The following is a 14032-nucleotide window of genomic DNA, read 5'->3' on the forward strand; positions in this document are numbered from 1 at the left end:
CCTTGTCTTGAATTTTTTATGGCTTTCTAGTGCTGCAGCTACTTAAAATGCTTCACCAGATGTTACTTAAAGTGTTGGTGCTAATCTGATCTGCATGAACAATTTTTCAAGACAGAACAGCGTTTATGTTACCAGAACAGCCTTCACAAATACTTGGTTTTGACAAGAGCTTAGAGTGATAAAAGGTTAAAAAATACTGAAATTTTCTTTTCTCTTTTGGAATGTCTCCTCTAGCCAGTGCCCGAATGTTTTTTCCTGCCTATACCTGCAAGCTTTGTAGTACCGTGAATATTTATGCAAAGTATGCTTCTCACAGGGGTTCCTTTGGCAAATATATAAATGAAGGAAATAAAATGTATTTTACTTAGCTACTGACATTTATATAGAATTCTAAAAAGAGAAAGGAATTTTTATACCTCTGGTCATTCTACAAGAAACATAATGCAACTTCCATTAAGAAAGCACAACTTACTCCCTCAGACAGGCAGCCCAGGCTGCAAAGGATTTGGTGACATGGCTTCTCCCCTCTCTCCAGTCTACTTTAATATTCATGTATTGCTGAGGATATAAATAGGGAGCACAACTCCGCAGCACACAAACTCTTAACTACAGGCAAGGATTGTATGTTTACCTTCAAGGCTCTGCTTTTCTTTTTTTTTCGATCTGCGCATAAACCTGTGAAAACAGAAGCGAGGATCTAGGTCTTGGTGTAAACTTCATGAAGCACTTTTCTGTGAAACACTTAAATTGGTAGAAATAAGTCGTTCTTGTGCAGTGCTGTTTCTGTGAAAAGCATCTGGCAAACATTATCTGGTTAATTCTTAGAAGAAGAATTTGTGAAAATGCCATACTTTGCTACGTTATTAAGTCATTTTATTCTTCTTTATCTGTAACTAATCAATCATCCTCCAGAGAATCTAAGTAGAGGTCTAAATCATAAAGATACAAAGTGTTCCTTAAAAGCCCAGCACTTAAGAATGGGAGTCATAAAGGTGGCATTTTAGAAATAATTGGAGAAGCAGCTACTGCATTGAAAGTCTCCTGAAGATCTGGAAATCTGAAGATGTTTTTCTAAAACTAAGAAGTGATGTGCATTAGAAAAATCCAGCTCTGATACTTTTGTAGGCATCAAAACAGTTTTGGTTTCCCGTGGGAAAGCTGACAAGCATCAGATACATGCTGGTTTAAAAAAAAAAAAAAAAAAAAAAACCCACAAAAAAAACCAAACCAAAACAAAAAAACCCCCCTGAGAGTTTCAAGCTTACCTAAAATACAAAGGCATAATAAAAACAAAACAAAACAAACAAGCAAACAAACAAACAAAAACACAGATAGAAGGAAGAGAACAAAAAATAACACTCATTAAAAAATTCACAAAGGGCAATGTTTGAATGTATATCAAAAACAGACTTAGAAAGGACACTTTCCATGGCAGTGTACCACAGACTGCCAGACCTCAGTAATAAAATCTGAGCAGTGAGAAAATTGAGAGGAATGAGAGGGAACAAAATGCAGGAGAGATGAATGAAACTGTGCAGCTGAGACCAGATAGAAAGTGGTGGAAATAACTTGCTTGACCCCCATCATTGCAGATAAACAGGTGGAAGAAAAAACCCTAATGCTCATTAACAAACAGCAGCTGTCACACTAAAGCAAAATTAAATACATCTTTGAGAAATTCAAGGTATAATTCATCCCTGTTGAAGGAAAATTACCCTGAAGATTTTTTTTTGCATTCCTTATGCCTCCTTGCTAATTCAGGACATTTAACTTCTGCCTTTGTAGCATCACTCAGCAGGGCACTGGTGAGGAGTTGCAAGAATGTGTCACTGGTACTGGGCTCCTTGAAGCAGATGGCTTCTGACAGCAGCTTTGTTGGCTGAACTTTTCACTCATTTTTGAAGAGAAAGTCTGTTGCTTGGTGCTTTGTGATCTGGATCCAAGGCTACTAAGTGACAGCAGGGATTCAGCTGCTGCTCCTGCCATTCAGCGCTGTCTCCCTGGAATCTCTTTAATTTCCAGCAGCATGAAAGAGGGATTAAAAATGCATCACTTGTTATTGAACACAGGAATTTGCAAACCTCATGGTGTCTTATCACATTGCTCCAAACAGCTGAACTCATATGTTTGCATAAAATCTATTTTAGTGTTTTGCAAAAATAGGTAACCAGAGTTGAGTTTTATGCACTTTTTTTGAATGCTTTTCCGCGCAGATGATCCTGTTTCTCCGTATACAAGCTGGTTATTGAATATTGTTGAAACCAAGCAGCCACATCCCCTGCCCATGCCTTACAATGGAGGATGCTGGGCACCACTTGTGGACTATCTCCCAGAAACCATCACACCCAGGGGACCCCTTCATAGGTGAGCAGTTTCTCATTCTGACATTTCAGACAGTGAGATGCTTCCTCTTAGTAGTCGACCAACACCAATCCAACCGTCTCACCATTCAGAACATCTGAAAATCATACATTCAATTTCTACTGATTTCCAGTGCAAAAATCAATATGCAGTGAAAACTCACAATTCTACCAGATTTCTACCAGAAAGCCTATTTACAATGTAGGACATCACTGATAAGAATGAGACTGTGAAACAACTGAAACAGAATAGGAAATTTTCTTTTTCCCAGGCCTCTGTGCTTGTTATTCTTAGCACTTTGATGTTTTATTCTAACTAGGCCATGCATATTCTGAAATTCCTCTTTTACATAATTTGTATTGACAATAATAGGGTCTTTTTCAGTAATGGGTACTTGTTTGCTTGATACTGTAACTAAAGTGCTTCAGCATTAATTGTATTGAGAAGAAATGCTACAAACCTGAAAATTTATAGATTGTGTATTTCTTCAGAAGTAGGCATCCTCTTTATGCTTTCCCTTTTCCAAGAGGTTTGCAACTGATGCTGTGGTTGAACTTCCAGGTGCAATATTGCTGTTATCTTCATGACTGAGATGGTAGTGGATCACAGTGTGAGAGAAGATTGGGCTCTTCACCTCCCTTTATTGCTACATGCTCTCTTTTTAGGTAAGACCAACAGAACAAGAAAGAAAGTATAAATGTACTCCCTCCTTTTACTTTAGTTTTGCTGAAGCTGTAGAACTGTGTTTCTTAACATGTTTTATGATTTCCTCCCTCCACCCTAAAAGAAAAAGCCCAAGGCAGTTGCAGTCTGTAAATAAGTCTCAAAAACTTTGAAGATTTTGAATATTTTGGCCAATTTTACCCAAATTTGAGAGGTGTGTGAAAATTTGAAGATTAATGACTTCCTAAAATATCTCTCTAAAAATGTGTGGCATGGCTCCTGCAAGAAAAGGGGGTGAAATTCATGCCTTTGTCCTGCTTGGCTAGTGATGACAGTCTACACGTACCTTGGAGCTGGACTACACACACCTGTGCTGTCCTTTGCCTTTGCAAAAATAATCTGTAAGAGAGCCAGGATAGCTATACTGCAGAGGCAGTGGAGGCAGGACACAGACCCCTGGAAAGCAAAGCTTCATTAATTTCACTGCTGATGGAATACATTATCATCAGTGTGTTCCCTTATGTACCTGAGCACTGAGGCACTGCTTTTTCCCCACTGCTGTGTATGTTCCTGACTGTAGCACAGTTCATCTGGAGGCTGTTACCTTCCTTGTCCTGCCATTCAACATTATGAAAAGTGAGTGGCCTAATTCTTTTAGCATATAAGGGTATTTAGCGTTATAAAGCCATTCCCTGACTTTCATGGTTGATAAATAATAGTGTTCACAAAAAACCACAGACAGTTGTGAAATAAATTTATCATAGCTGGTATCACAGTTCACTTCTCATTCAGTCACCATAGTTACCACTAAGTATTCATGGTCAGTCTGGGAAGAATCTGCTGATCAGCGGGCAAAAAGAGATTAAATTGGGATGTTACAGCACAGTGGTAAAATGAAGTATATGTTGAAGAAGACACTTGTTCTCCTTTACTGCTACTCTGTTACCAACTGTTCTGCTTAAATTTTTTGATGAAATAGGGTTTTGTATATCAGTATATTGATTTCACAAACTTCTAATGAAGTGCAGGACTAACAAACCTGGACTGTGTTGGATGGGACTTCCAAAGTCAGTTTCAATATGGTATTTCACCATATATTTGCTTAAAATTTAAATTTGTTCTGTGGCTGCCCATAACAACTTTCTCATTTTTTTTGTCTATTTCTGTGTGCTTTTCTATCTTTTTCACTTTTCTCTTTTGAACGTTCTAAGTGCAAGAGAGAGCTGAAAGAGACCTGGGTAATTTTATGGATCAAATCATTAACCATTAACTGATCAAACAACGTCTTTACTATGATTTGCAACAAGTGTGAGAAAACTGGTGCTTACACTTAGAAATTGTCACAAGAATAAATGAAGAACTTAAGAAGGAGTAGTACAGAGCAGTGTGACCACTTCTGTTAAGACAGCTTTAAGGAGCCATCAGGGAGCCATGCAAATAAAGATATGCAGAAACAGAGTTTCTTTCATTGAAGTATTGCTGTCCTGTTGGAATGTGAGCAGGCAGATGCATCTGACTGAAAAGCAGACTATAATCTAGTATGTTGGCTAGCTGAAGAGCTGGTATCATTACATTTATTTGAAGTAGTGAGAAAATATTAAAATGAAAGGATTTTGCAATGTCTGTGTGTTTAATAGGCTATTGAATAGTTTGTAGTACTGTTGGTAGTAGGCAGGCAAGGCTGCTGGTTTGAACTTGCCTATCTCTGGTGCATGAAAATCACTGCTGTTTAAAATCTCTTTTGCAATCAGTGTGAAGTGAGTTGAACAGCTAGACTCCTTTCCCATGGAAATGTGTCCATGTCACAGAAGCTTACCCTCTTTGGAACTCTTACAGGTTAAAGAAGGGACCAGCACTGGACAAGCACAAAGAACTGTCCTTCTCACTTCCTAGTTAGCTGATCTGTGCCAATACTTTTATACAACCTTGGGGTTTAATAGGATTTCAGCTACAACTGTTGCCAATATGTAATTTATTTTCAATTAAAAACCCTTCATATATCCTTTCAGATGTATGTTAAAACAGGGTAGGATGGCCGCATTTCTTTTGGAGGAGGCTGTTGGGAGATGAGTAAGACCAGGGGTCACAGGGCCTCCAAAGAATTGCCCTTAGGAGCCAATGGCACCATGTTCGGACTATGGCAGTATGAGCAGCTTCAATATTGCAGGCCAAACAAGAGCCAGCATGACTAGAGTAGATTTGAAAACACCTGACTTGAAAGATCTGGTGGCTGCTGCCACACAGAGTAATGAAGTAGCTGCTTTTTTGAAGAGGAATATATCCTGAGAAGAGAGGAGCTGAAGAAGAAAAAAGTTAACTTTTTCAGCATTGAAACTACTCTTAAACAGAAGAAAGTATGTTTAAATATACTGCAAGGTACTGAAAGAGAATCAAAACAAGGTTACTAAAACAGAGTGCAGAAATATCTGTTTCCTTCATATTTGTAATTTGTGAACTATTCTGGATGTTTTAAAATCTTACAGAGAGCAGTAGTGTAAACCAAATCAGAGTCTTTAAGTGCTAGACCTTTGGTTTGAGTTCTGCATCCTGAGTTAGGGGCTAATTTCTCATGCTGCTCACTGGTAGTTGGAAGTTCTTTTTCAAGTGATTTGTCTGTCAGTTCCTTTTTTAGTAAATCAGTACCTGCCTCTTAGAGTTTGCACTCATTCTAAACCTGATGTTTGTGCTAGAAAGCCAGATACCGTGGTAAGCAATGTAATTACAGCCACCATCAAGAATACCTCATCTTTAAAGGTTTTCCAGACCTGTCAAATTAGGTGCAGTGAGACAGAATGCATAAAGCTGCATTGCTACTCATTCTTTGTACCTCCTGTGTGGGACCTCAGTCTGGAAACTAAATATACACATACATTTAAGTAAAAGCACTGGTAACTAACTATGTCTGGAAATACTACATCTTTTGTTTATTTGCACTGTTGTCATGAACTGCCTTGGAATTTTTGCTATTTCTGGAATGTGAACTTGTTTATTATTACTCCATCTTCAGAGATTGCTGTAACCTTTTCTTTTTAGGTCTTGACCATTACCGCCCAGAGGTCTTTGAACACAGTAAAAAGTTACTGCTTCACCTTTTGATTGCATTATCTTGCAATAACAACTATCAAGCCATTGCATCTGTGCTTCTTCAGACCAGAGAGATGAATGAGACCAAGACTCTGACAGTACAGCCAGCATACTTACCTGAATATCTTTATACAGGTAATGAAGCAAAAGAAGAACACTGTATTATACTGTCAGGTTTTGATAAATCAAAGTAATAAAGTGGCAAATATGAACAGTTCCCATTAATACTAATTCCACACGAACTACCCAAGGGGTGCGTGCAATTTATTATTAGAAAACTTTTCATGATAGTGGGAAGGTTATCTAATGTAAGGCAAAATATGTAATGTAGTATTTTAAAATTAATAGGCTAATAACTTCCTGATTCCCCCCTCAGGGATCCAGAGCTACTTTAAATGAGGGCAATCATTCCTCACCCTTAAAAGAAATGAATGAATAATTCTGACACAGAAAGAGCAGCAAGAATGTGCAGCTCAGATTTTCCATTATTAAATTAAGTTTCACATGATGCACACCCTCGTTTACATCACTGATACATTGCATTTCTGTCCTGAAATCTGTTTCTACATTAGGAGTCTTACTTCAGACCTCTGCTGAGGACAGTGTTCTATTACTTTTAGCAATTTATCTGTTTTTACGGAGTTGGTTGGAATCAATTTGAAGAAAGCTGCTAGTTAGATTTACTGTTGTAATATAATATTACTAAAAACAAGTGTACTGTCCGGTTTTGAAGGAATCACAGAACCAATACACAGTTGTGGATGTAGGATTAGTTGTCACGAAGAGGGTGACGAACTTTACCATACAGTGAAAAACAAAAAGTAAAGATTCTCAAACCAGTGGCATTTCCGTGGTTCTTTAGGAACTAGTAAGTAACCTGGCTTTATAAAAAAAATTACATGGTAACTTATTACTATTTTTTCTGAGACACAACTAATTTATTTTAAAGTAATGAGCAGAAGGGATAGGTGGTTTAGATTGATGAATTATTTTGGCCAAAGAAATTTCATTCTGAATAACTTCTGTGAAAAATTATCTCGCCTAAATTTCCTGTATTGATTTGGGTGGATTTCTTTCCCAGAGCACATCTATGAATTATTAAATACAGAATAAAATTCTTAAATTACTGCTTTTCTGCCAAAATGAAAAACTGTTTTCATTCTTGTGTCTAAAAAATGTAATTGGTACCCTGAGTCTGGCCCTCTGGAGTTCAAGAAGTTATCAAGGCTTGATATTTTGGAGTGGTTTATGAGAAGCTCATATAAAGAGTAAGAGTGTGTGTGAGTAGCTATAGCAAAGAACCCTAACTGAAAATGCTTCAGCTCAGGTTTGTTCCACATAATGTCAAGCAACTAAATTAAGAGTACTCTGATTTGCAATGGATTTTGTCCTGCTCCCATTTTTCTCACAAGGCCATTTTTTCTGTTGTGGGTACAGCCTAAACATGACCAGAAGTCTAACCTTAAGAAAACAGGTCTTGGTTTCTAATCATTGCTCTGAAACCGTGGTAAGCTTTTGATGTAGCAGAACTCTTACTCAGGTGTTTCATCCTAATGCTGAAAATGTTTTGTATGACTAGTCCAGTGGGTACAGTTACTAAAGGTGTTGAATAGAAGCCTTAAACATTTATGTCTTGATTTCCATTGCATTTGTAAAATTGGGACTTAGCATAATCGTTCTACAAATTTCATCCTGCAGTTTTTTTCCATATCAGACTAGCCCAGAGAAGTGAACTTTGCATGCACTATGCCAATTCCTAAATTCACTTTAAAAAAAGTCCTACGTCTGAATGTGGAATGCCCTAGAATATTTTTTTTCCAAGAACTGCTGTCCTTGTGCAGTAAAAAAAAGAAATCTTGACTTGGATGGTTTTCATTTTATTCTGGATTCTACACATTTCGAAACAAAGTACCATTTTCACTCCCATCAGTATTTGGGGGTTGCTGTATTCTGCAGGTATTCCCTATGTTTCCCAGTGGAAGGTTTCTGCTGCTGATTCTGAAAAGAGCTGCTTGGCAGACACTCTCATCTGCAAAGCTGGCCCAACAGGGCATTCCATCTTTATCTCCTCCCTTTTGGCTGGCAGGTGGCTTTGACTTTCTGCGGGAATACCAGTCATCTCCAGTGCCAGACTCCGGCTTGAGCTCCAGCTCCACCTCCTCCAGTATCAGTCTGGGAGGCAGCAGTGGGAATCTCCCACAAATTACACAGGAAGTTGAGGACATGGACACTGCTGCTGAATCAGATGAGAAAGCAAACAAATTAATTGAGTTTCTGACAACCAGGTAATGCAGATAAGCAGAGGAAATGTTTGTACTCAAAATGCATACTTTCATGAAGGAACTTAAAGGACTGAGCTTTAATAGTAATTACAGACCCCATTCCTCTTTTATTGATACTTACAGTAGTAGGTAGATACTTCAAAGCACTAGTGTCAGAAAAAAAAACCCAGAAAAAAATCTTGCCGGACAGAAATAAAATGTTTAATTGACTGATAGTTTTATGTTCAGAAATGAACTTACAGAAGAAGACAGTTTCATTATTATAAAATAAGATATAAAGTGTACAGCACATAGTGAAAGGCCATAGTGAAACTACTATTAACTACCGGCTACAGCCAGCAGACTCTAGGCATGATGTTAAACTGAAAACCAGGGATTTGTTTATGCTGCTCACTACACAGCACAGCTTATATTTTAAAATACAGCGTAGGAATATTTGTTTGCTTTTATTTAAAATTCTGTTTGATAGCATGTTTACCAGGTCATGGCCTGTAAATATCTAAGTACCTGTACAGATTATATATTTTAACTGATTACATTTATTTCAGATAACTCATAGAAATTTTGCACTTTGTTATGTATTTCTTTAAGGGCGTTTGGTCCACTTTGGTGCCATGAAGATATCACTCCCAAAAATCAGAACACCAAGAGTGCTGAACAGCTCACTAATTTTCTGCGCCATGTTGTATCTGTATTTAAAGATTCCAAGTCAGGTAGTAAGTATTTTCCTTTCATAACTAAAAAAAATATTCCCTTATGGTCACACTTAATGTTTATCCTGTGACTTAGTAGATCTGCTTATGCAGAAGCACAGTAAATATGTCTGTACAAGGATGTATGACAGATGAAAGAATTGCTTTAAAACAATCCTGTTAGATTAAACTGTGGATAAATGTTGAATTGAATATTTCTTCAAAGCTGTTGGTAGAAAGCCTGTTGATTGATTCTGCCAGATAAAATCTCCTCTGTGTCCTGTTAGCAAAATACATCACAGCTACTGAGTAAATATACTTTGTTAAATTTCTTCTGGCAGTAAAAGTTTAGTTTTCATTTATTATGGTTTTTACAACACAGGGAATGTGCTGATTACATTTTGAAAACCAGCACAGTCACTAATTAAATAATTTCTAAGATCAAAGCAGAATGAGCATCAGTATTTATATTAAAGATCTTATCCAAAGCCTTCTGAAGCTACTAGAAAGACTCCTAATTCAATTTGGCTTCAGGTTTGGGATGTTTCAGAAGTTACTGTTGCTGCCAGCAAGAACAGTGGATGGCTTGAAAGTTTGTCCAGGAATTGTAAAAAAGAATAAATCAGATTATCAGTTCCAGACTCAGAATTTGTTTTGCAGTTAATTCAGTTAATTTTCTTGCATTCTGTGCAAAATAAATGTAAAATTCTCCAAAGCATAGATGTCTCTGTACCTCCATTTCTCAGTGTTTGAAGCTTACGCTGACAAGCATATACTCCTCACAGAGTAGGTTCAGCCTGTTTATGACCCACAGTAAAGTCTGTAATAAAAAAGCAGGGAAAAATTGACATCCTATTCTTTTGCTTAGGTTTTCATTTGGAGCAGCATCTGAGTGAAGTTGCTTTACAAACAGCTCTTTCAAGCTCTTCCAGACATTACGCTGGTCGCTCTTTCCAGATATTCAGGGCTCTAAAGCAGCCCCTTTCTGCACATGCATTGTCTGACCTCCTGTCGAGATTGGTGGAAGTTATTGGAGAGCATGGAGATGAGATTCAGGTATGCATGTGTAAATAATGCTTCTTAGAACTGTTGATTCAACCATTTTAACAAGGTGTTCTGGAGTCACGTGATGAAGAGCAGAATGTAGCCATAGAAAAGGTTACTTCTGCATTTTCTGGGTTCATATGTACCTTATCTAAGCCTTCATCAGGGTGTTACAATCTTACATAAAGCTCTAAAGAGAACAACTAGAAAATGTTAGTAATTGTCACTCAAAATGAAATCTTTGTGATGTCCATTTCTTCAACTTCATTAATTTGGGCTTAAGGAATTCATCATCTGTCTGGTGATGTAATCTCACAACATGAAGCAGACACCGTCTCATTCCTCAAATGTTAACATGTTTAGGAGTAAAGAAATCTGCACCATCCATAACAATACAAAGCTTACACTGACTTAATTCGATACAGACCTTTCACAGCATTATGATGTTCACTATGTTTAGCTAAACAGACTGAAATCTTTACAATTTACAAGATAGTGAATTGTAAATTACAAGATAGTCAGAGACTAGTTATTGCAAGATTCAAGATTTAGTAAAGAGAAATCCTGGCTCTCAGTAAGAAATAGACTGACATCACCTCCATATTTTACTTAGGTAATGAAACTGCCACAAGATGACAGTAATACTCTGTCACAATTGCTTGTGTAGAATTTAAATCAGTGACCTGGAAGTCAGAGGTTCAGTGTGTCATTACCAATCCCTTGGTGAGATATGTGCCCTTCTTGCATACCTTCATAGATCATTCAGAGGCAGAAAATAAAACACACTTGTAGTGACACTTTATTGTTCAGGGCAGTGGCTTTGATGTGAATGCTGGGGGTTTTTTTCCTGATAAATTTTAGGTTTTCAGTAGGTGCCTGTTCCTTTTATGAACTGAAGATTTTTAAACGTTACTTTTTTGAATGTCTTTGTTAAAATGCTTAACTTCCTGCATTGATAGGGGTATGTAATGGAGGCACTACTTACTCTGGAAGCTGCAGTGGATAATCTCTCTGACTGTTTGAAGAACAGTGATCTTTTGACGGTGTTATCGCGGTAAGAATCTATTCTCCTAACTGTATTTTTTCAATGTTTCATGAAATTAAGTGTGCAGTTCTGCAGTCTAACAGCAAAAAATTATTTTGATAAGACTGAGCTCATTTGTAACCTTCCAAGAACCAGACTATGATCACATTTCAGCAAATTTTGCCTTAGTTAAAATAATGTTGATAGAATTAATAAAATTTTACAATGTATTGTAAATTCTACCTTGCTGCCATTTGGCTATAACCTACTTTAACATCCTTTAAAATATTGTATTTTTGCACCTTTGTGTCATAAACCTGAAAATGTATCTGGGAAGGAACATGGGTTTTCTAGTACTGGTTTCATACAGCGTGTCATTCTCAGGTGAAGTATTCCCCAGGAATAAATGATCATGGTTTATTCTCAATAAAACTAGGGAGAATTTTTTCCCGTGTAGACATGGATTTTGCTTGATGTGTTGACCATCTTTATGAAACCCTTGGCATGAAAGTAGACTTTTGTGCGTGGAGGGAAGTCACAGGCTCCCTCTGTAACATGGCTGTTGATAGTACTGAGGGAGATGAATGTCTGACTCCTAATAGTAACAGCAGAATAGATACTTTTTTAAATATTGTTTGAAAGTTACCGGGCTTTACCTGCAGTGCAAAAATACCAGGGCTGTCATTTCTGAAGCTAGAAGGCAGGGTGCTGTGCCATGGCAGAACCCAAGGAGTGCCTTGGGACAGAGTAGAGTGGGGTAAACACACTTCTGCTTTCTAAGAGCTGTTTATTTTTCTTTAGTGCACATTTCAGCAAACAGCAAGATGGAACAAAGAGTAGGAAACAGTCCAGAAAGCAGTGGGATGCAATATACTTTACCCTGACACTTGTATCTAGGATAAGATTCTCTTCAAGTACTATAGACAGTAGAGACTCATACTGTATGAGGTTGGAATGGGATCAGAGTCAGGAATTAGCTGTTCTCCAGAACAAACTTCTCTTGCGTATATTAATACAGCATGTTCCTCTGTGCAGATAATTGATAGGTATTGTCTGGATCATCCTCATCCATGAGGAGGCATTAGTCATTGAAATTGAAGCACCTATACTTGCTGTAAACCATCTTGAAGAGATGTTAGGATACAGGCAGGGTAGGATGCAATGACAACAAATTTTCGGAAGGACCTTGCCAGGCAAGAGCCTGGGCAACGAAGCAAATGACAGGTTTCTTGAGGATAATGGAGTGTTTTTGTGGTTCTGCTTAAGATATGCTGTATTTTCGGCCCACAGTTCTCACATTACCCAGCAAGAAATTGTGCATTTGCCTGCCAGCTGTGCCAAGTTCAGGGCTTGCTCCATTGATGAGGGCACTTTAAAGACCAAAGTTGTTTTCAGTTCTGCCACTGTCCCAATGGGAATTGCCATATGTCACTTCACAGCTCTGTATTTCTTATCCCCATGCCGTTCTTGCCTATGTAGACTGTAGGCTATCCTGCTCTGGTTTGGTGCAGTGCCATGTGAATCCCTGTCAGATCTGTGGGCCTGAGTCTGTCTTCTGGAAAACAGAAGGCAGGCTGCAATAGATGGTTTGATGTTCTACTTCTCCCATTTAAATATTTATTTACAGTCTGATAAATACTTAGCTTGCATCGAACATGTACCCTTTCCAGCTGTGCATTCACGCAATGTAATGGATGTTATAAATCTTGGTTTCAGTTCATCTTCACCAGATTTAATATCAAACACCAAACTGACCGCAAACCGGAAGAGCACAGGGCAGCTGAATATGAATCCTGCAAGTGGCAACACAGCCACTGCTGAGCGAAGTAGACACCAGAGGAGCTTCTCTGTACCCAAAAAGTTTGGAGACGTGGACAAGTCCTCAGACCCACCACGCAGTGCCACACTGGACAGAATTCAAGCATGCACCCAGCAAGGCCTGTCCTCTAAAACAAGAAGTTCATCCTCTTTAAAGGACAGTCTCACAGATCCATCCCATATTAACAATCCAACCAACCTACTGGCCACCATCTTCTGGGTTGCTGTGGCTTTGATGGAATCAGATTTTGAGTTTGAGTACCTAATGGCACTGCGGTTGCTGAATAAACTTCTGGCTCATTTGCCACTAGATAAAGCTGAAAACAGGGAGAAGTTAGAGAAGCTGCAAGGGCAGCTGAAATGGGCAGACTTCTCAGGCCTTCAGCAACTACTCCTGAAAGGATTCACTTCCCTTACTACCACTGACCTCACACTCCAGCTCTTTAGTTTGCTGACACCAGTGTCTCGAATATCGATGGTGGATTCCTCTCAAGCTATAGGTAAAACCATTATGCTTTCCTCTCTTTCAGTTTCTGTTGCACTGATATTTGGTGACAGACCTAATTTCTTTCTCTTCGAGTATAGTAGCATAATGTACTTTTGCTTTGAACTGGGTGAGCCTTTTTTTCAAATTTCATAGAAATAATGACCTGTTTCTAGAAAGTTAATCCATTGCACAATAAGGTTTTGGAGGAGAGAAATAATGTATTATTTAGCATTTCATTTCTAGGGCTATAAAGTTTCTGATTGGTGACAAAGTAAACATGTAAGGAGATACTGTCAAAACTTCTATTACGTACTTTGGTCAGTTTTTCTGTTCAATTGTTTTCAGACTATGTCAAACTGCTTGATTTTTAATTAGTATTTTGTGGTATTTTCTCTAAAAATATAAATATCAAAAACTCTTGTACACTCTGGATAAACTACAGTAGCACAGTAGTGAGTGAGGAGAGAGGCCTGGGTTATAAGGAAATAAGATCAGATTTTGAAATACCCCATTATTTAGCTGAGGTTGTGGCCACTTCTTAGTTATATTTCCTGAACAGAGTTTCTGCATTGTTCCA

At 38.0% G+C, this 14032-nt stretch overlaps 1 protein-coding gene across 8 annotated transcripts in view; it reads left to right on the forward strand.

Moving 5' to 3' along the window:
* Window positions 1-14032, forward strand: part of FRY (FRY microtubule binding protein) — a 177553-nt gene that overhangs the window by 122706 nt on the left and 40815 nt on the right. For 5 of the 8 annotated variants that reach the window (XM_066175971.1, XM_066175974.1, XM_066175978.1 and 2 more), the window contains exons 37-44: window positions 2214-2364; window positions 2923-3026; window positions 6058-6243; window positions 8195-8393; window positions 8982-9106; window positions 9951-10138; window positions 11086-11180; window positions 12867-13468. In XM_066175971.1, coding sequence (XP_066032068.1) covers window positions 2214-2364; window positions 2923-3026; window positions 6058-6243; window positions 8195-8393; window positions 8982-9106; window positions 9951-10138; window positions 11086-11180; window positions 12867-13468 — 1650 coding nt within the window. The remainder of the gene's footprint in view (window positions 1-2213; window positions 2365-2922; window positions 3027-6057; window positions 6244-8194; window positions 8394-8981; window positions 9107-9950; window positions 10139-11085; window positions 11181-12866; window positions 13469-14032) is intronic. The other 3 variants (XM_066175979.1, XM_066175972.1, XM_066175975.1) reach the window with 1 other exon arrangement.

Source organism: Chamaea fasciata, unplaced genomic scaffold (genome assembly GCF_029207755.1).
Source record: "Chamaea fasciata isolate MVZ Bird 193981 ecotype frontalis unplaced genomic scaffold, bChaFas1.0.hap1 SCAF_2, whole genome shotgun sequence".
NCBI lineage: Eukaryota > Metazoa > Chordata > Aves > Passeriformes > Sylviidae > Chamaea > Chamaea fasciata.